General features: G+C 37.3%; 1 protein-coding gene across 1 annotated transcript in view; it reads right to left on the reverse strand.

Moving 5' to 3' along the window:
- Mettl3 (methyltransferase like 3) overlaps positions 1 to 23,933 on the reverse strand; it is a 133,472-nt gene that overhangs the window by 107,647 nt on the left and 1,892 nt on the right. Inside the window, exon 2 of the mRNA XM_089094780.1 lies at positions 6,110 to 6,320. Within this exon, the coding sequence (XP_088950906.1) occupies positions 6,110 to 6,320 (211 nt within the window). The remainder of the gene's footprint in view (positions 1 to 6,109; positions 6,321 to 23,933) is intronic.

Here is a 23,933-nt window from a genome sequence, read left to right on the forward strand (position 1 = left end):
AAATTTTCTAAATTCGAATAAACCAAACGCATCTCGGAATGTACATAATGATAATAAACTTCACTTTTCCCCTCATTTAAATAGAACACTTTTAGAACAATAGAGACCTTAATTGATTCCCTCCCCCACAGCTGAATTTGGTTCTCCAGAAGTGCACGAATTTTATCTACATAGTTGTGCACAATTTCTACAGGGTCAAAAACAAATTTTCCCCCCATAAGTGTATTAAAAGGGTCACCAAACGTCGCAGTGTAAACAACTATTGCATTTAAAATTCTGTTGGTCAATTGAAAATCGGGAAAAGTTGTACCCCCCTCCCCCTCTTGTGTATTACCCCCTCTCCCAAGTTGTTCAATAATAGGGCTATGGGAAGCCGCTTCATTCAATTGAAGTGGGGAAATGTTCATGTAATCTGAGGGGGAAGGGTTTCCCCTCAATTCACCGACAAAATCATCCAAAAGCTGCATAGTATTTGGACTTAGCAATGCTAAGTCCGAATCTGAATTATCTACATTACCCTGCTCAACTGTGCTATTATCAACATTTAAAAAAAAATCACTGAACAGATCATCCCTATTAAAGAGTATTTCTATGTAATGAGCAGGAAAGTATTTGATAGCCAATTCTTTATGATTTTAGATCTCATGATGTATATTCTCTTCTTCACCAATTGCAGAGCAGGTGGGAGATGGTAAGCACGGAATCAGGGAAGTCCTTAAATGAAAAAATAGCTGATTTTCAAAGTTTTCAAAACACCCCCACTGTTAAAATTTGAATTATTATTGCATAATAACATTTGGTTAATTCAACTGAAAGTTCCAACTTAACGACAATCTAAGATATGACATATATGGCAACAATTTGTTTGTTTATTTTCAGTGTTCAATTTTTTTTTTTCGCGGCGCTTCACCGCAGCGCATCTTTGCAGCGCATACCGCGGTACGTCCTGGGTCTTCAGCGCATTCTGCGGCTCTTATCGGCCTCGCAGCACCTCCCACAGCGCTTCTCGGACCCGCGGCATATCGTATATTAGTATAAGATATTTACAGTCTAAAACTTCACATGACATAGAAGACGGCAATTTGATATTGTTCAAACAATCCCTCCAAATAAAATTTCATATTAATACTCTTTATCTGCTCTGGAAATAAAAATAAAACAAAAAACATGATTTGAAAAGGATAGCCATCTCCTGTCATGATACACAACTCATTCCGATAGAAAGTCGTTTTTTAAGAAATTTGTGGAAACAAGATTAACCTTTCGTTTATATCACGATAGAAATTACCTAACCTTACTTAGACCAGAATATAGAGCATTTTTTTTTTTGGCTTCACTAATCTAATTTAGCAAAAGGGTGAATGCATGCACTTGACATGATTCAAAAGGGAGAACATTATATTTCCTTTGAGGAGAAAAAATCTTTCAATATCCCGCTGAGATATACTTTTACGCAGTGTTCGAAAATGGTGCATGTAGAAAAGGCCTATAAAAGTTGGAAGAAATTGATAGATATTTCCATATGATAGGTAGGAAAAAAATGCTTACATTTGCAAAGTCCGAGGGCAGTATTTGAATGCCCGAAGGCCCAGGCGAAACTTGTTGCACCATCGGTGGTGGGCCTTGTGTAGTCGGGACAGGCAGTCCATAGAAAGCAGCTGTCCATTTACTCTTTAGTTTTTGTCCTGAGTGCATTGTTGTCTGCATAGATGGTTGCACTTGTTTTGGGGTCGAGCCAGCGTACTTAATAATGGATGGTCTTGTCTCGTCCACTCTTGGTTTCTTAGCGGGTGGTGGCAACAGGCATTCTTCACAATTTGCCTTAAAAAGAAGAGAAAAAATTAGTTTCAAAATAATTTACCCTTTTTTTACAGAAAGAAAGTTAGTATCATCATCCATATAATTTTGTTTAGAAAAGAATTTATCACTAAGAAACCCCCCTAGCCATTATTTTGTCTAGAAAGCATTTATCGCAAAGAAGCCCCCTCCCCCTAAACCCAAAAGCAAAGCAAAAAGTAAAATTTACGAGAAATATAGTTGGCTCAGAAATCAAACGTTTTTATTGCACAGCATGTGAAAAAATTAATCTTGACAAACAGTAGTATGTAGTCTTAGGATAGATATCAATGTTTATATTTTTACCATTTAAATATTCCGGTCTATAGGCTTTAAATAAGATAAAAAGATTGTTAACACATAGCTTATATGCCTAAAATTTGCGATCATAGGTAAAAATGCTATTCAATTTACGCATAATACAGCAATGTATCTTTTTATTAAACCCACTCCCCTTACTTTTCCCGCAAAGAAACAGTTTTGTTTTCACCTTACAATGGTGGTTTTAGACTTGTGGTATTTTCAAACCCTCCCCAACCCCCCCCCCCCCACCTTTCACTCCTGTCCTGATAATAGTTCTTTGCCATAATTTTTGAAATAACACATGTACTTTCTTCCAAAACACATTTAATTAAGCAAGGCGTGTAAGGACAAAAGTTTAATTAACAATACTCTATCTATAAACACGAAACTGTTTTTTAATTCGTTGGGAAAAACTAGTCTTCTCAGAGAAACCTTTTGGTTAAGCCGATATCCAAATTCTTGTATATTTACCAAAGCCGGATGTACTTTAAAGGGTGTCAGTAATTATCAGCTATTTAAATCGTTGCGAGAAATCTATAAGTCAAGCCATAGCGGTGAAAACAGTATATTAAGGGAATGACAGAAAGTTGACAGTTGCTTTTAGATAAGATACGGAATTTATCAAAAACAGAATTAAAGTCGTAACAGAGGGGGGGGGAAGGAAGGATGGGGTTTACGTAACGAAAAAAGAGCGTATTTTACGCTTTTTATCGAGTATAAACATCATATAGTGGCGTTTGTATATGGGGGGGGGTACCCGAATATACTAGAGGGTGACCAATGAAAATAAATTTATTTTGAAAATAAAAAATGAAAATGTACTCACATTGCTAATTGTGGATGCCAAGGCTTCAAGTTCATCAATAATTTCAAGTGTTCTATCCATTGTGTCACAATACTTTCTGATAATTTAATCACATTGCATGCCCGTTATATACGAAATCTCAAGGGCGAATTGTTATGTAATGGGGAAAATCATATGTAAGCAAGTCTCTGATTGGCTGAGAAGGAGGATGTATCTGACTCGCTTATTGCCTGAGAAGGATGCATGTACTTCCGGTTTCCTATTCCAGGACACCTTGACATTCATCCCTAGCATGCACTTGCCCAAAACAACAATAATAAATAAATCCCTCAGGCCTAAAGATTAAAGAAACCATATTGTTTCATAATTCCCCCTTCGTGAACCAATAATTCCCCCTAGCGATTAAGTAAATCAATTTCTCAGGTTAGGCTAGCCAAACAACAATGAAGCCATGTTTGTTTCTTAATTACCCTTCGTGAATCAATAATTACCCCTAGCGATAATGTAAATCAATTTCTCAGGTTAGGCTAGCCAAACAACAATGAAGACATGTTTGTTTCTTAATTCCCCCTTCTTGAACCAATAATTCCCCCATCGATTATGTAAATCACCCCTCGTGTCATTACACGTGGCCAAACGACAACAGATCGATTGACCTTGACCCCCATTAGACTCGATCGATAATCCTTGAATAAATTATGTCCTGTCAGTATTCTATGCCCATATATGGTGTGGGGTTCGGATCAATAGGGGCCATTCTACTGAGGGGGCCTAGTTGCCCTTCAATTTTTGTCACTTAAAAATGGCACTAGGAATTTTAATTTCCGTTCAAATAAGCCCTCTCGTGATATTCTAGGACCCCTGGATCGATACGACCACCCCTAGAAAAAAAAACAAAAAAAACAAGAACAAATAAACACGCATCTGTGATCTTTTTTCTGGCAAAAAATACAAATTCCAAATTCTTGCAGATAGGAGCGTGGGACCTCTACATTAGGTTTTCTGATACGCTGAATCTGATGGTTTGATTTTCATCAAGGTTATATCAATTTAAGGGGGTGTGCCCCCCTTGTTTCAAAAATAAGGCAATTTTTTTTCAGGCTCGTAACTTTTGATGGGTAAGACTAAACTTGATGAAACTGATATATTTGAAAGAGACATGAAGATTCAATTATTTTTATTCATACCCTAGCATAAAAATTCCGTTTTTTAGAGTTTCGGTTACTATCAAGCCGGGTCGCTCCTTACTTACAGTTCATTCACGAACTGTTTGATACAAAATTTCGCACCATAATTCACAAGTTTGAACCAAAAGCAAAAAAGCACTAGATTACAAGTTTTCGAAAAATGTCTTGTTCGAAAAATTCAAAACATGGACGTTTAATGCTTTGTTAAGGCCTTTGTATGCCTTAAAAACTACGCATAACTTAACGAGGCCTCAGGTTCTGGCAGTGTGGTAAATCATTTTTTTGAAATATAGTTGCTACAAAGAAGACATAAAGTACTTCAGATTATGTATATGATTTTTTAAAAGAGGGGAAGTACCTAGTAAATTTTAGGAAAACTTTGCTTCAACTCCATTTTGAGAAAGGGGACAAGAATGAGTGTGGCAATTATAGAGGCATTAGGTCAGTTTCTCTAGGAAGCAAATCACTTGACATAGTGATACTCATTAGACTAATAGATGTTGTAGATAAATTTTTAAGGAAAAATGAATGAGGTTTAAGGAAGGGGAGAGGTTGAGTGGGCCAAATTTTCTGATAACTGAGAAGCGCTTAATTCATAAGACCCCTTTAGTCCTAAGTTTATGAATTATCAGCGGGAACTTGATTCAGCCAACAGAAGGCTCTAGAGAAGATTCTATCTTGGTATGAAGGTCCACTTAAGCACACTAAAGTGATCGATGCCGTGTAAAAGAACAACGTTACTGTGGTTAAGGTAGAAAGTGAGGTTAGCACCTGGTTCGGTACTTTATCATGAGGAACACTTCAAATGCTATGGGAGAGCATGCAATTAAATGGCAAGGTAAAACTCTCTTAGACTTAGATTAGGCAGATGATTTGAATGCCCTAGAGAAAAATGTTCGCGAAGTAAATGATTTTTTGAAGGATTTGAGAGGTCAGGGACCAAGAACAGATTTTAATATTAATTTTAAGAAGACTATGCTACTAAGACTAGGAATAAAGGAAGGTGAAGACATGATATTGGGTAACGAGAAGATTGATCATGTAGATAGCTACTTACCTGGGTAGTATTATTAGTAAAGATTGTGATTCTGTGATGATGTAAAAGGTTCAATAGCAAAGGTCCATGGTGTTTTTTCACAGTTGAAAGAAGTTTGGAAGAACAGGAAGATAAGTCTGCAAACCAAGATTAGAATATTTGGGTAATGATAGTGGTTGAGTAAAGTTCTGAAGTTTGGGTGATTCAAAAGGTAGAATATCGATTGTATGTTTTCCAGAGGAGTTGTCTAAAGATAGTTTTAGTGACCCGTTTTGCTAACGGATGGCTTGGCGCTGCGGTGAGTTGTCAGTAGTAGTAATTTGACTAAACGCATTTTAAAAAACATGCCACGCAAGAAATGTGGTTCGATTCCTCTTTCTCGGGCTATGCTGAGATGGGTAAAACACTTTTTATAGATGAAAGATGACATATTTCCAAAGATTGTGCTTCTTGGCCATCTATCTAGGACCAGACAAATATAAAGTCGTCCCAAAATGGATTGGGAAGAGATGGTAAGAAAGGAATTGAAGGAAATCAAAACTTCATGGGAGGAGGTGAAGAGTGAAGCTTTGAATAAATTGCAGTGGAGGAGGAGTGTACGCAACTGTGTTCACCTTAGGCGGGATGGTGCTGCAGTGAGTCCTTAGTAGCAGTAAGAGTCAGGGGCGAATCTCCAGCATTTTTATGGGGGGGAGGCGGAAAGAGGGGTCCATATCTAGATAGTCAAGGGGCACGGGATATATAATAATTTTTTTTCTCCACATTATTGTGGGGACAATTGCCCCCCCCCAAAAAAAAACCAAGCCCCTGGTAAGAGTAGTAAATAACTTAAGATCTATAATAAGAAATCCCAGATAGTGTGATTTTTTTTCATTTCCCTTCAAGAGTAATTTGTCTCCAAACTTGAAGGTCTCCCTTGAACTTTTAACCAAGTAATCTAACCTGATTAGATTTTGAGCTGCAAATTTATGCAACAATGTTGCGAACTGATGATGAGGGATATGCGTTCCAGATCGTTTAATTGCAGCAGCACAGATTTGTCGAGAGTCTGTTGGTAGGTTCAAACTTACAGCTGCAAGAGCACAGAGACCATGATACTCGATCTCTCCATCAGTTTTCACTGGTGGTGGTTGAATCTCGGGTTTTAATTCATCTGCAAGAATAATACATAATAAACTTAATTAGGCCTATTACACTGGTTTGGGTCTATACCTTTTTGAACGAGCTGTAAGCAAAATTTTAGGCACAATAACAGATAAATAAAAATCCACATATTAACAGGGAATAAACTGACACTTCAATCAACAAATAAACAAGAAAAGAATAAATTAAGAAACAAAAATTCCATAGCATGTTCAGCTTTTTTTAGATGTTCAACAGCCTTTTTTAGATATTTAATGGGTTTTTCGCACTACATATGTTGCTTATTACACACTTTTGGAAACTTTTTTCTGCCTCTGATAAGAAAAAAACAAGTCCAACCATTGTTCTTTGTTTTGCGAGTACGGTATTTCCTCAATATCCTTATTTGTTATATTTGCGTAGGGATACTGAGTATTTCCTCAGTATCCCTAAGTAATAGTTATATTTGCCATTGGTACAGTCCTTTTTTTTTAGATTTGTCAACTTTTGAGCGAACTATTACATAGATTTTGTTGACTGCGACTGCTGCAATAGAATTGTTGATTCTGCACTGATGTAATTTTAACAAGTGCCCGGAGTCGAAAGTTGATAATCTCACAGCAATTGAACCTTGTTGATTAAGTATTTAAAAGTTAAATTGTCAGTATTTGTGCGTTACTTTTGGCAATATTATTTTCGTTTTTTATGTTTCTTTTTGCTCCACTGCTCTTAGTGCATCTTTGCTATGTTTAGAGGCTAACAATGAGCTTTTATTATTTAAAGCCTGTAAATAAAAAATTGAAACATCAGGGTTTTAACATTTAACGCTCTAAATATATAGACTATAGTTGGCTACTATACACTAAAAGAAGAAAGGCTGGGGTTTTCCACCATAGGAGTAGTAGAACTTTATTTATTCAACAAATTCACCAAGTCAGGCTTCAACATACTCAGCGTTTTTACTTTTCTGTTGGGATTGACTTTTTGTTTTGTTCCCCCTTCTTTCTTCATTCAGAAACATGTTACTCAGATTTCTCTAGCATCAAACTTTCAGCAATTTTCTTTATTTTAAAAAAATACATTCATGAATACATCTCTATTCGGGTTCTAGGCGTTTGCAACCCCCCCCCTGCGGAAAATACCCCCCCCCCCCGTGGAAAATAAGGCTTTTCAAATTTGAGACTTTTATTTCATTTTTTTATTTTCCGTAGGGGGAAGAAGTTTTGGTACTTGTGTATTATGGGCAACTCGCTCATGTTTACGCTATGTAAAACTCGAGAACAAAACCGGTTTATTCGTTAGTTTTTTTTTCAGCTTAGCATGAGACAAGACAAAAGACAAGTGACAGAATATATGGGAAATATACAATTTGGACTATATATTTGCACACAAGGAGAGGGAGGGATGTAGCATTTCATTTAAGTGTTATTGATGATCGCTGATCAAAGTTTATGTTATTTGAGCCTTTCATTATGTTATTTTACTGTGTTCATGGTCATATATTTGGCTTTAAAATACACTTATTTATCTATCTGTATGATATGCAGAATAATTGTACCAAACAAATTTTGCATGCAGACCCGCTATACTTTAGCCCTCCCCCCCCTAATGTGCAAATCTATAGCCCAAATTTATTTCTAAAGGACAGTGACGAAGAAACTAACGAAAAAACTGGTGTGTTTTCGAATTTTAGACAATGTAAACTTGAGTGAGTGGCGCATAATACACACGTACCAAATTCCTTCCCCTACGGAAATTAAAAAAATAAACTCAAATAAAATTTTCAAATTTGAAAAGCCTTATTTTCCACGGAGGGTATTTTCCGGGGGGGGGGGGGTAAACGCCGGCCACCCTTTTTTGGATGGTTTGGTGTCAGAAAAAGACCATTAAAATCATGAAGAGGAAAAAGATATATTAATCCACAATGGTGTCAAAAGGAATGAAGCATAATTTCCAAACCCAAATATACTCACATGTTTTCTTCAATAGCATCTGTCATTGGTCAACCATAAAAACCAACTTTGAGAATTGAGCAGACTAATTTTCTTACCTGTCATAGAGAACAATTCTATTTTACACAGGTAACTAGGCTATAGTTTGGCTTAGACATAATTCTCTTAATTGTCTTGCCAGGATATTTTTCAGAACGGTATGAAATTTTCAAGATTTTTGGGTGTATGAGGTGGGTACAAAATTATCCCTAGTGGAAACATTGATTTTTGGTCCTTTGCCAAATATTTTACTAATCCAAATTAATGCTGGTATCAAAATAAGTTGAGGATTATAATTGTATTGCAGAGCAGGACTACTTCTTTTACATATCTTTTTTTTTATCAGAGGTATTTAGCTAGGAAACTGTAAGAGATACGATTTAGTCATTTTTTTTCTAATATGGATACCATGAACAAAGAGCAGAAAACAGTTCTTTTGAAAGTTGTAAAATGTCCAGTAGTTTTCAGAAGAAAATCCATTTTGTTAGCCTAATAAACAGTATAACATAGCGCAAAAAGAAACTGTTCTTGCTCCAAAAGAAAACTAACTTAGTGTGGATCATAAAATATAGGGCTTATGTGGAACATTTCTTTTTTTTTTTTTTTTTTATGTAATCATCAATTCTGGTATCTAAATTCTTGTAATAAAAACACTGACATAAGATGTTCCCAGATCTCAACCAAACTTGGTGAAAAATTTGAATTGTATCTTCTGAGGAAGGGATCCATACCTGATGTAACTTATATTGTGTGGGGAGAGGCGTCCCTAAATTCTTGTCATAAGAAAACTTGCCAGAAAAGGTTTTTGGTTATGAACCAAAGTTGACAAGAAATAAGACCTAGAGTCCTATTTATGAAGGTCATATGTCTGTATCCAATCCAACCTCTGTGGAAGCATTCAATGTGACCTCTGTCAGGGTACCCAATCCAACTTTGTTATCACACCAACTACCCAAAAGGGTGGTCAGATATCAGCCAAATTTGGTAGGATGGAAGAAAAAGCGTCCTAATTTAGGCTTATAGGGTCCATGCCTGATCCATCCCTTGTGAATCCTTAAACTGTTATCATCACAATATAGGGGTGAGTCTCCATACTTGGAAAAATGTTTGTTTGTGTTTGCCTCCAACCCCCTCATGTTTTGTGATGAGGAAACAAAAATTTCTCAACAGCTTTTGCATTAGCTAAGCAAGTTATCCCCAAGGTTTAAAACCGGAAGCTCAATCCGTTTTTAAGGAAAGGCATTATTTTCACAACCCCCATCTTGTCCCAAGTATGGAATGGGACTCTATAGATGGGACAAGTGGTAACCATACTTGGGACAGAACCTAACATGCCTTTTGATAGAAAGCTCAGTTATTTAGTAGAAATAATGGAGCAAAACTTTAAAAGTAGAAGAAAGAAGTACAAATGTACAAAATAAGGATTAAGAAAAACACTGTTTATGTGTTTACAACATATAAAAACGTTGATAGATCAAGAAAAATCCCAAGGTGTCCTGCTTGTTTTGTAGTCTATCCTGAAGGCTCAGGATTTGGCAAGAGAGTTGTGATGTCAGTGAAATTTTACCAGTACGAAGCATCAGTAGAGACACACTTCAAGAATGGAGCGATCTTCTTCTTCTATTTAACAGCAGGCGGGCTTTTCAGTAACACTATTTAGCCCTTTTCCTTTTGCTTCACTCTGTGGGCTACAGAGCTACTGGCTTGATTGCCTCATATTTATTAGATATATTCAGATATCTTTCAGCAGATCTTTCGACTCTAGGAGTTCAAATATAAGATGATAGATGTCGATTTCTATACTCTGTGTGCAGGTATAGTTGGCTAGGCTCTTGGCTGATAGTGGGATCTTGTGGTGTTTGAAGTATTTTAACAGTTTAGAAAGCAAGGTATGTTGTGCAGACGTCAGCATATTACATTCAAATAGGCAATGGTCAATTGTTTCATTATCCATATTACAATGCCTGCAAAGAGGGGACAGGGGTAATTGAACCACTTGAATTAGAAAGCTTATATGAGAATGCAAGGAAATTTAGTCCATTTGTTCCAGAACGAATTCTATGATAAATTTTAGAAAGATACTTATTGGGAAAGGGGGAAAGGATAGGATTAATCTTATTAAAATTAATATCTGATAGCCTCCATCGGTAAATATCTCTAATTGGGATTGGTCTCCCACTTGGCTGGTCAATATTTATAGCATTTTTTGCTATTTCATCAACCTGATGATTACCACTTATGCCAGAGTGGCTAGGAATGTACTGAAAGTAAGTTTTTATGCCACTTGAAGCAAGATTATCAATAATACTGAGACAATGATAAGTGTCAATGTCCAACTTATATTGAGGAGCTGAGGCCAGCAACTCAAGGCTAGTTGGCCTTCCGTTTTCTGCGTATTTTTGGTGATGATTTGTTCTGCGTACTTTTGGTGATAATTTGTGCAGAAGGGAGCAATATCAAACAAACAAGAGGTCGAGTTGGTACCAGCGGGATTTAATCCTTAAACTGCTGGGAATAGGTGATTTGAGTATTGCACTTCCCACATTTTGTCTACCTCAAGAACTTTCAGGGCAAAAAGAACTTCAAATTAGAAAATATATTGGCTGAGAAGTGTATTTAGAAAGCATATTGGCATATTATTCGCCAGGACCACAGAATACGAAGGTGTGTAACTTGTAGAAATTACATCCTTTGTGTTGACCTTGGCGTCCTTGAGAGTGGATCAAGTGAAATCTTAGAACAGTTTTTTGGAAAATTAAATAGGACATAGACTATTTTATATACTTGCTGATCAGTTTTGACTATTCTTTTCATCGAATCCTGTGCAATTATCGAACTTAAGCTCGCGATAAAAGTGCCTACGTGACCGCCCACCCACGTGCCTTTTTAAATTTTAACCCGGGCGCCAAGTTTTGATCGCTTGGCGTTGTACTGTGGTTTTGTTCTCAGCCGAGTTCTCAGCGAAGAAATAGAAGAAAATGCCGCCGAAAGTGTCAACAAACAAGAGAACCCGGGTAAGCCCAAAGAAAAATGAAGATGAGTGTGGTAGCTGTAGACGCGAACTTGATGGACAGTCCCAAGCTTTGTCTTGTGATGGTTGTGATAAGTGGCTGTGCATAGATTGCGTTGGAATCTCAAAATCAGAATACCAACTATTTTGCAAAATGACTGACAGCCTCACCTGTGAGTGGTTCTGTCCTGTGTGTAAGGTTACTGGGAATAGCAGCCTTGGCTCAAATGCTACACAAAAGCTTATCGAAGCTACCGTTTCAAAAGCTGTGACCTCTTCTCTGGATCAGTTTCAGCAAGATCTTAAACAAGAACTGGGGAACATTAACAGCAAAATCTCTAACTTGGAAAGTGAGATCGCAGGCACGTGCACCCTAGCAGAAGTTGAATCCAAATTAGAAGATATAGTTACTAGCAGGCTGAACCGGTGTCAGAGCGATACTACCAAGAACTTTGAAAGTGATGTTAGACGGATCATCCGTGAGGACAGAGAGAGACAGAAAAGGCAGCTCAACATCGTAGTTTACGGAGTTCCTGAATCATGTGAAGAGGCAGCTGATATTCTGATGTTTATTCAGGATCATCTTGCCCAGTCATACAATCTGCCCTCTGTCAAAATCTTGAAGCCGCAGCGGCTCGGGAACAATCCACCAAAACCAGGTGACCGACCTAGACCTGTCCTCTTCCTCACTGATAACTACAAGATAAAAAAGGAGATTGTGACTAAGTCGAGGGAGCTGAAGGGTGCTGTGCAGTTTCACTTTGACCGCACAAAGGCGGAAAGGGAGAAACGAAAACAAATCCAAACTTCAAAAAACGGGGCAGCGACGGAGCACTAATGTGCCCACTGCCTGCTGAGGATAGCCCATATGTAAATAGTTTCCACAGTTGTAGTAGTGTCGATGATAGTGATTGATTTAATAGTGGCAATAATAGTTGTGCTTTCCATTCATGCTCGAGCCCTAGCTCATCAGACATTAGTTTCAAGAGTTTGCCAAAAGTGATACATTATAGTAACCCTCCACAGACTAGTCAAAAGAAATTATTGAAGCTTTTTTACACGAACATTGATACAGTGACAAATAAGCTTCCTGAACTAAAACTTACAACTACTGCTGAAGAAAACGATGTGTTGTGTATCTGCGAGCTGACCCCCAAGAACTCTACTACCCCACTGGAAGATGATCATATCATGATCCCCGGATATCGCCTGTTCTCGAATCTCTCAACTCACCCCAGAAGAGGCGTTGCTGTTTATGTGAAGGATGTATTACAGGTCAGAGATTTGACTTTGAATCATGATTAGTCCCCATGGGTTGAGAGTGTTTTTGTTAATATTGTTATTGGGGGGAAGCCACTTCTAATAGGATGCGTTTATAGAAGCCCAAGCAGCCCAGATGCCGCTGCCTCTTATGGGGCTCTTACTCAATTAGCTGATCATGCATCTAAGCATTGTAACCAAGATTTTATTTTAATTGGAGATCTAAATATGCCTGATATTTTGTGGGTGGATGGAGCAGGTTACCATCAAAGTTCAACTGCAACTAACCCGTTTGTGGAATATTTAGGCAACAATAATCTGTACCAATTAATTGATCAGCCAACCCGTTACAAAAACAACCAGATACCATCTCTACTAGACTTGACAATCACTAACAACCCAGGACTGCTAGTGAATACTGATTACCTGCCCCCCATTGGCGCTAGCGATCACCTCTGTATTTCCCATGACTTGCTAATAAGTCAACCACCAAACAACTGCACCAAACGAACGTATACCGACTACAGCAGGATCAGGGACATACTACAGGCGGTTGCATGGGATCAAGTGACTAACAGTGATGATATAGAGCAAGCCTGGCTAAATTTCAAGAACGCCGTCCTCCATGTTGAGCAGCTTTGTACTTCAACGTCTTTTGTCAAGGCACCTAGAACACTGCCTCACATAGATCGACCCATTAAAAGAGCCATGAACAGGAAGAAAAAGGCACTTTCGAAGTACAAGAAGTGTGTATGCACACGACACTGGGAGCATTATGCCAGAGCCAGGAATAAGTTGAGACATCTAACTAGGCATTTTATGGCAGAATATGAGGAGAAGATAGCCTTTAGTATAAAGGAAAACCCTAAACGATTTTGGAGGTATGTGTCCAAGAAAGATAAGAACAGGCGATCAATACCATTCTTATTCAACGCTGAAGGGAAAAAGTTGGAAGACCCAGAAGCTATAGCAAACTTGCTTAACACTACCTTCGCTTCGAACTTCTCCTCAGACTCATCAGCTGAACCCTCATGTCCTGACCCCAGACATATCGAACATCTTATGCCGAAACTCATCATCACGACTGAAGAGGTTAAGAAAAGACTATCAAAGCTGGACCCTAACAAAGCCAAAGGACCAGACGGCATCCATCCCAGGCTGCTCAAAGAAATCTCTGATATAGTCACCGAACCGCTCTGCTCCTTGTATAATCTGTCTTTGAAGACAAAGAAACTACCACCTGATTGGCGTACAGCAACAATAACTCCAATATTTAAGAAAGGTTCCAGAAGTCAGCCAGAGAACTACCGGCCCATAAGCCTTACCTCAGTCGTTGCTAAGCTGATTGAAGGAATTGTCAATGATGCCGTTATAGCTCACATGACAAGGAATGGTCTCCTTTACAGCGGCCAACATGGCTTTAGAAAAGGAATGTCCATTGAAACGAACCTGATCCAAGCTTATGAATCAATCACTGAGGTTATCGAATCGGGATCCCCTGTAGACGTGTTCCTACTGGACCAGGCAAAAGCCTTCGATAAAATGTCCCACCGGTACCTGATGATTAAACTGTCAGCATATCACATTGATGTAGACGTAGCCCAGTGGATCCATAGCTTTCTGTCTGATAGAATCCAGATTGCTGCAGTCTACGACCACAACGGAAACCTCGTGTACTCGGCACCAGTAAATGTCAGAAGTGGTGTGCCACAGGGAACTAAGTTGGGCCCGACTTTATTCAACCTCTACATTAATGATGCTCCTGAGGTTGTCCAGAATCTGCTGGAACTATATGCAGACGATTCCAAACTCTTTGGACCTGCCGCTTCTGACGAAGACTGCAATGCCCTGCAACAAGACTTAACAAACCTCTGCCAATGGGCCTCAACTTGGACACTAGAGTTTAACCCAAGCAAATGTAAAGTTTTACATCTTGGACTGAACAACCCTTGCCATAGCTACCATATGTTGGACTCTACTGGTGCTATAACACCCATCCAAAGCGCAGAGGAAGAACGTGATCTCGGGGTAATCATAGATAATAAGCTGAAGTTCCATAGTCACTGCCGAACTCAAGCCGCAAAGGCAAACAAGATCCTAGGCCTAATCAAGCGATCAGTGACTAGTCGCCACCCCAGGGTCATTAAGAAGCTTTACACAGCCCTTGTCCGCCCTCATCTTGAGTTTGGGATGGCAGTTGCAAACCCCCACTTCAAATGCGATGCAGAGTTGCTTGAAAAAGTCCAGAGAAGAGCTACTAGGCTCCCATTTGCCAACCAACAAATCCCATATGAGCAACGCCTAGAAAAGCTTGATTTGCAAACTCTGACCTACCGTAGAAAAAGGGGGGACGTAATTTTGGCATATAAGTTGATGAACAGCAGTGTTATCAAGCCCATTCTCGAACAGGACCAGTCTAGCAGAGCGCGAGGTAACCCCATAAAACTCCGCCAAAGATTCAGCAGAAAGCGTGAGAAATACAACTTCTTCACCAATCGCGTTGTTCCGTTGTGGAATTCACTGAGCGATTCAACTGTTTCCGCAGCTTCAGTTAACAGCTTCAAGACTGGCGTTGACCATGACTGGAGGAACAAGCCATGGAGGACGCAGTGGGATGAGCCTGCATCCACCACTAGGGTCTATTAGTGTGTGATATTCAACTGTCCTGTATACGTGTAGGATGTGATGATCCACTAATGAATTGTGCAACGAACTCCTGTCAATACTACCTGGCGACATCTACAGGTTCCTGCAACCTTAGTCGCTAGAAGATGCGATTTAAGGTAATTTAAGGTAATTATTCGAATTTTCAATCAAAGATTGGTTTTGCTTAAGGTGTTCTAATGCCATGATTATGGCATTTAACTCAGCAGACATTATAGATAAATTATTAAATAATCTCTCGCCCATTGCGATTTTCAGGTGAGGAAGCAAAGCACCCTTTGCAACCTTCTCATTCACTTTTGACCCATCAACAAATATTTGGAAGTGATTTTTATAGGTAAGTGTATTAAGTTCTGCCAATTTTTTCTGGACAAAAGCAATGGGGGTTAAATCTTTATTCCATTTTGAAAATTCAGTATTTATTATGGGAGATGACCAATTCCATGGCGGGGAGGGGGGGACAGTCGGTGCACTAGACTGTGCTGGTACAGGGACCTTCTTGTGAATATTGGCATACTCATCTGCAATACCTCTATACATGGCTGGATTTCTTAACCAATTATGTAATGTGTGTGAGCTATTTGATTCAATTTTTGTAAGATGTTTTATCAAGAGAAAGCTACGTCTCTCCCTTATTGTTGTTAATCCACTCTCCATAAGCAGAAACTTGGTGCTTGTGGGTTTCCTAAGACCAAATATGAGACGTATTATATCATTTTGTGTTGTTTCAATTTTTTGCATCTGGGTCTTTGCACATGCACCATAGACAATGAGCCCATAGTCAATATGGGGTCTTATATGTGATTTATAAAACTGGAGTAAGGTTTTCTCCTTACAACCCCAGGGTGTGGAAAGAAGTCTTTTTAGTATATTTGCTTTTCTATAACATTTTTTTATTGTGTTTGAAATGTGGAGGTGGAAATTAAGTTTTTGGTCAAGCATGAGACCTAGGTAATTAATATTATTATCTTCTGGAATAGTTGTTTTATTTAGAGTTAGTTTTGCATTAACATGGTTTCGCTTCCTATGAAATTGGATTATTTTTGACTTGGTGGGTGCAATGGGTAAATCTGAATGTTGAGAGAATTTTTCAAACTGGAAAAGTGACTTTTGCAGATTTGACTGTGCTATCTGAAAGGTGTTGCCAGATGACCATAGCACCAGATCATCAGCATATTGTAGATTCGTGTGGGGTAGGTTCATGTCCCAGAGATATAGGGCAAATAGGAGGCAACTGAGGACTGCTCCCTGAGGTAGGCCTTTGGATATTGTCTTTTGGGGTGAAGAGGCTGAACCAACACAAACAATGAAACTTCGCACTTCTATGAAGGATTTAATAAAGGATACTAGCTTGGGAGGTACTCCAAGGTTTGCAAGTTTATTTAAAAGGATTTGGTGGTTCACATTGTCATATGCTCCTTCAAAATCAAGGAAAGCTGCCACTAGGATATTATTTTTTGAGAAAGATTCATTTATTGCATTTGTTAGCAAAATGAAAGCATCTGTTGAGGAGTGGTATTTCCTGAATCCAGTTTGAGTGTGTGGGATCATGTTATTTTTCTCAACAAACCAGAGGAGTCTGTGATAAATCATTTTCTCCATTATTTTCCCCATCACAGGTGTAATCATTATGGGCCTATAAGACTCAGGGTTATCTTTTGGTTTATTTTTCTTTAGGATTGGTAGGAGGGACGAACATTTCCATATATTGGGGAACCTAGAGGATGCCCAAGCGTGATTATAACAATTTAGCAGTTCTTGTTTGTATGAAGGTGTGAGATTCTTTATCCATGTAGGGTGTATATTGTCATAGCTGCTGCTAGTTTTGGACCTAATATGATGTATTGCATTATTCAATTCCTGGATTGAAAATGGATTAGTTATGTACTCGGATCCTGGGTGTGGTTGGTAACTAGGGTTCATAGGAATTGTGGACAGATTGCTTTGATTGTTTGATGTTAGCTTATTAACAAAAAGAGTTGCAAATAGGTTAGCCTTTTCAATATCATTGTCATAATGGGTATTATTATGTATAAGTTCATACAGGAATGGGTTGGGAGAAGTCTTTTTCCCACATGTGGCTTATGACTTTATGTATAATTGGCTCATGCGTTTCTCTGGAGAGATTATTTGCAAAATTATTCCAGTATTTATATTTAGCATCTATTATAGTCCTTTTTAGATTAGATTCTGCTTGTAATTTTTTTAAATATGTAGTAGGTGTTGGTTTTTTTATGAATTCTGTCCTAGCTGCCTTTTTTATCTTCCATTTATTTAGGCACTCATTTGTCCACCATGCTTTAGGAATTTGTTTAGGGAATGTTTTCTTAGGTGTTGTCCTGGGGATAGCATGATTAGCTGTATTTATTAGTAAAGATGTCAAGGCTTCAGCATGTGTGTCAACTGTTGTGTTAGAAATGCATGAACTTTGGGTGAAACTTGTAATTTCATCATTTAGCTTATTTTGGAAAATAGACCAATTTGCTTTAGTGTTGATATATTTGGAAGTATGAGAAGAAGTTTCAGCAGGTTCATTTAGGGAGCAAACTATAGCAAAGTGGTCTGTACACAGACTATCAATTTTATTTATGTAAATTTTGTTCAAAAAATTTAAAGACACAATTTGTAGGTCAATTGTGGAGAATTTGGCACTTTTGGGGTTAAAATATGTATTTAGGTTTGGAGGGGTAGCAACAGCTAATTCATTATTATTTGAAATCATATGCTCAATAAATTTACCAGCTTTATTTGCTGGTTTATTCCCCCACAAAAGGCTGTGGGCATTGAAATCACCACAAATAATGATGTTTTTTATCATATTAGAATTATTTATATAATTAAAGAAATCCTTGGCATCTGAAGTTTGGCCATTAGGGTTATAAAAGCTTATTATGTAGGTTTTTAAATTATTCAGCCAAACACTTATACCAATTACATCAACATCATTTTCAAAATCTGGAAAATTGATGCCACAAAATTTTATATTATTATTAACTAATAAAGCTACACCACCTCCTTTTCTCTCTGAAGATCTATCCTTTCTCAGGATAGTGTATCCCAGAGACTTAATTTGTTGATTTTGGGTTAAATGAGTTTCCTGGAGGCAAGCAATATTAATGGAATTATTATTCATAAATGATATTAGTTCATTTAGCTTATCTTCTGTGAGTGATCTTACATTCCATTGGAGTATTGATAAATGTTGTGTTGTTGATTTATTCTTCATATGACTGTGTATCAATGTTCAGCTTTGTTAAAAGTAAAGCAAGATCTTTTTTTGCTTGAATGAGCATATCATCTGGGATGTAGATTTTTGCCAATTCTGCAATAATTTTTGTTTTCTGTAGTTGATGTATGTTCATGGCCTGAACTGCATTACAGTTTAGAATGAATAAGCATATATTTGGGGATTGCATTTTTGGTAGTGCATCCTGTTTGTTGGTTAGGGGATTGATTCCAGGTAGTGTTTCTAGTTTGTTTCTTCTTGGGAGGGAGGGCCAGGCTGGCCTCATCTCACCGGAAAACAAGGCTTGCTGGCTTGGTGATTCCTTCTGGTAGGGATTTGAGCTAGGGGGCTTAGAAGATGTTGTTTTATATGGTGTGCTTGATGCATTTGGGGCAGTTGACTTGGGGGTTTTGGTTGGTTTCATTACAGGCTTTATTTGGTATTGTTGGGCAGCATTTGCTTCCATTGCTGCAAAGGGGTATGGGATGGCCTTCTCTGTTGATATTTGGAGTGTTAGAGCTCTTTTCTTGTATGCAGGGCATAATGATTTATTTGTAGATTCATGTGGACCTTTGCAATTGATGCATGTAGGCTGGGTGTTTTTGCAAGTTGTCAGCTCTTTAGGATGGAAAGATTTACAATTACTACACTCTTGGAGAATTTCATTGCATTTGTTTGTCGTGTGTCCCAGTTTGAAACACTTCTGACACTGAATAGGCTTAGGTTTGTATTCCTTGTGTGGTTTGATTTGCCCGAAAAGGAATAATTTTTCTGGGATATCAATTTTATCCTTTAGTGTGAATAAGAAGGATCTACTAGTTTTTAGGCCAGTAGAGTTAGGTTTTCCAAGTTGGGTAACATCCTCAACTGGGATTGTGTTTCCAGCCCTATCTGAGAGGCCTTCTTTTAACTCCTGAGTAGATATCTCTGGGGGAACATTATAAACTACAATTTTTGTTGGTGATTGTTTTGGGTTCCAATTAGATGCAATAATTGGGATATTCAGAAGGGATTTAAGGTTAATTATTGTATCTGCTGATTTATGATCTTCTACAGCTATTATCAGAGATCCATCACGTTTAATGTTAAGATATAAAATTGATTTTAGAAATTTAAAAATTGCAACTCTTATTGCAGTGATCATTTTTATTTCAAAGGGTGTTGTGGGTGTAATTTGAAGGTAAATTCGTAAGTTTTTGGAGGGAGGATCTTGGGCAGGGAGAGGGGAAATGTTTGTAATTGGGGAGATTTTTTTCCTTTTTTTAGATCTTCTAGAGAGGACCTCTTGAAACCCATTATCATCATTTATGGTTGAATTAGGACCTACAGCTATCATTGTCATATTCTCCGAATTGGAGCCATCATTAGAACTTTCAGATAATGTGCTTGACCAGCCAGGATGGGTATCTTTCACTATGGAATTTGATTTGGGATCTGGGGGGACGTTTTTTTTGGAGGACTTCTGAACATTGCCTATTGGAAAAAGCTTTAAACACAAATATAAAACTAAAATAAGAAGGGAAAATAGATGATATCAAACCGTCTGCACTATACTCTGGGAAGGATAAACACCACAGTATAGCCCTGAGGATGACTTGAGCAGGATAGGTTTGGTACAACTACTGATTAGAAGCGATAATAATCAAGAAAATATATTTTGATTTTCTTGTACGCTTGCTGTTGTTGTTGTGTATTTGAAATACTGAACTTGTACTTCTTCTTCCTCTGTAAGTTTTGAAATGACTTCACCAACACTGCGGTACTTCCCTCTATTGTTTCTTTCTTAAGAACCAAAACAAAGTTGCCAACATGTAAAGCAGAAAAGGAGGGCTCCTCTGAACTGAAGGTTCTTCTTTTGGATCTGTTTCAATGGATTCTGAAACATCTTTCAAGTCTGAAACCTCATCTGAGCTGCTGTCACTTTTAATAAAGAGTGATTTCATTTTTTTTTTTGGGGGGGGGGATAACTGACAAAGTTTTGTGAGAGCCTCTTTCACTTTCTTAGCTTTTCAAAGCATAGGCTGTTCCTCAACCTTTTTTTCTCTGGAGTATCCGTCAGTATTCTACAGACTCCTTTTTGGTCAACCTCTTTATGTGGCCTTTCTCAGATGAACTTTTAGATATGGCCTTATCATGACAGGTGAAAATGTCTGAAAAGTGTAAGTGACTTATGTGTGTGGAGAAGTTACACTTCCCCCTCTTCTGGATTTGAGGAAGTCATGTCTTTATCTCTTGGCTCAGATACAGGCTCAACCAATGGTTAGTCAGTTACAGCTGATGGCAAAAAATCATCATTGATAAAAATGTTGTCATTAAATGGGCAAATACCTGTTGCATGAAAACCTGCAGTAATGTTCAACAAGGTGAATGAAAGGGTATAAGCAACAACAAAAAATTGGGGTATTTCACACAGAAAAACTAGAATGCCTGGATTATTCACCATCCAACTAGAAATAGCTGTGTTATAACAGGATTTCAGAGAGTAAAAGACCCCAAGATCAAGTCATTGCAGTTTGTGTGATGTATGTGGAGGCAAGGTTAACATAATTGCATGGTTATCTCTCGCTACCCAGATGGCTTTAACTGATAATTGAGATTCGTGACTATTTATAATAAGGAGCTGGAACTTCTCTGCTTGGCTGTACAGTGAAGACAAAGTTATGGAGAAATTCAATGAAAATGGAAGCTGTAGTCCAGCCACTGTCACTAATACAGGCAACAGTACCACATGGTGCTCCTAAAGGCATCCTTGCTGTTGTTTCTTTCCTTGAGAAGATCTGTATTGGTGGTGTTGAGTTTCCCAGATAGTGAAACACAGGCAAGAGTTGTCACTGTCTGTCCTCTATCTGCAGTAGTTGCCCTTCCAACTTGACAGATTCCTATTTCAGCTTCAATCTTGTCTGATTGTTGTATGGTAGTCAAGGCACATTCATCCATAGTCCGTATACTCTGGGGAAAGAAAGCATACCCTGGTCATAACATTATATAGCTTGAAGAAGAAAATAGTAAAATTGTAGCAGTTGAAACTGGTTGCCCCTTGACTTTGTGACATAAATCCATAATGGGCCTACAATGTCTTGCCTGCTCTTTCCTTGTCAGCCCCAATCAGGCCACATATAGTTTTAAGCTATATGCAAAAATTTGTTGATTTTTTAGGTTTGCCATTAAGCTACCTAAACATGTCAAAGAAAAGTTTACAGCTGGAACACATAGGATATGTCCCAAGTACCAATGTTCAAGACAGTCCCAAGTACCAATACTTGGGAGAGTCTGAAGCATGGAACCAAACATTGTCATTGAAATCATTCAATTTTAATCTAAAATGGTAAAAAGAAATCTTCAGACGCACCAATTCTATTTCACAAAGAACAAATAAATAAGGAAGTGAAAGTAAATGGTTACTTCAAACCATATATTTTCCTAAATAGCTCACAGAGCTCCACAAAATGTTTTAGAGAGTGTACCTGAAATTTAGGATGCTTCCCCTTTAAGAAGCAATTCTTGAACTATGAAAGAGCATATAATAGGCATCAAATGTCATTTTCATTTTCATCTTAGCTAAATTATGTGGCCCACTGCAAATTTACCAATTATGTTATAAACATCCACCATATGGCTAATATGGGAGTAAAGTTCATTTGTGATGCAAATGGATGTTATATTTATATTGAGGATGCAATTCTAGGTATATATTTGCACATCAGAGGGGTGGGGGTATATATTCTGTGAATATATAGGTCCTAAGAAATTCACGCATTTCTTAGAAAAATTGGAAAAACAAAGAAAAAAGGGAAGATAAAGGCTCTCCCCCGCAAAATGTGTTATTAATATGTTTCCTTATGTCCAGCTGGACTCCTTGGCTTAAAATACTGGTTGGCAAATTTAAAGATTTGTATAATGATTTAGAGGTAATTACTTGGCAAGAAAAAAAAAAAAAAAAAAGAGAGAGAGAGAGAGAGAGAGAGAGAAGAAATAGACTGTAATCCTAATCCAGCAATTGAGATAAAAGTGCACTTGAACGAGGTTTTGACCTTACTCATCTATCCAACTACCTAGGACAAAACAGTATAACCGAACCATCAACCAAATAGAAATGTCCAAATCCATGCAAAGTTGTCATCAATAAATGTAAGTCGTTGTAAATTTATAAGCAAAAGCACCTTAAATCTAGTGAAATATTTCCAAGTAGTATCTTCCATTAGGGCTCATCAGAAGAAATACCACCTGGCTTAACGGTTTTCGAGGCTTTACTTTCTTTACCCGGCACAGTGGAGCCTCTACCATAAGATCTTTATGGTATCCCCATGTTAGGTAAAACTTGTGAAATACATGCATACTAGTAAAACTATTCAAAATTGCATAAAAAATGAGTTTCATTCTTTCCTTATTAAAATCCCAGGGAACAAATAAAGACTGGCCCAGATGTGAGTTATAAAACAAAGTGTTTTATTGGTATCTGGAACCAATTACAGATTTAAAGTTCTTCAAGCTGGTTTGAAAACAATGTACAAATTCAAAATTCCAAAAAAGAAAAGCAAAAAAGAAATTATATTAAAATATCATTCAGTATTTCTTTATAATTTTTTTTATATTTACCTAAAAGTTCATGATACAGAAAACTAAATTTTTTAAATTGCCAACAAATTTTTTGGCAAAAAAACCTCTTAAGATCAGTTTTTGGCTAAGATTTTTACAACTATTTTTAAAATCTGTGTAATGACTGCAAATTTTTGCATACCTAAATAATTGGGAATAATAAGCTGAATAAGTAATATTTGAATTTATATTACTTTCAAGGAATGGAAGATTAATTATTTCAAAATTAAAATCCTCTGTTTTATTATATATTTTAAAAACTAATTTATTGTTATCTGAAATATTAATATTTAAATTTAACAAATGGTCAGAGTGTCGTGTCCCATAGGTAGGCTCCAGAATTAACTCTTGTGGATAAATATTTTTTGAAATCTCAATAAACTCTGCACAATTTATAACTAAGAGATTGCCCAGATATCTTTTATTATTTGAAAGGTTATATTTTACATTGCTTGGGCTATTTCTATTTATCATATATTTGTATTCTAATTGACTTAAAAACAAGTCTGCTATGAATGGACTCACATTCCCACCCATAGGAATGCCAACAGTTTGTTTTTATAAATTACCATTAAATCTTATAAAAGTATTAAACAGAACAAATTCCAATAAATCACATACCATATCAAAGCTATAACATCTTGAATTAATAGTGCTTCTAAAGAAGTTTGTCCATCAGACTTTTTTATTAAAAGCATCAATTTTCAAAAATCCAATATTAGACAAAAGAAAAGATTTCTTTGTCACCATTTTCAATTTTTTTAATACTAAATTAAGTGAAAAATTTGTATACAGAGTAGTAAAGTAAAATGAATCGACTCTTTTAGCTGAATCAATAGCCAAAGAATCTACCACTTGTAACGAGTTATTAATGCTCCAATAAGGGTTAAAGTTAGA

Source organism: Artemia sp. Qi Xiang Cuo, chromosome 9 (genome assembly GCF_049724085.1).
Source record: "Artemia sp. Qi Xiang Cuo chromosome 9, ASM4972408v1, whole genome shotgun sequence".
NCBI lineage: Eukaryota > Metazoa > Arthropoda > Branchiopoda > Anostraca > Artemiidae > Artemia > Artemia sp. Qi Xiang Cuo.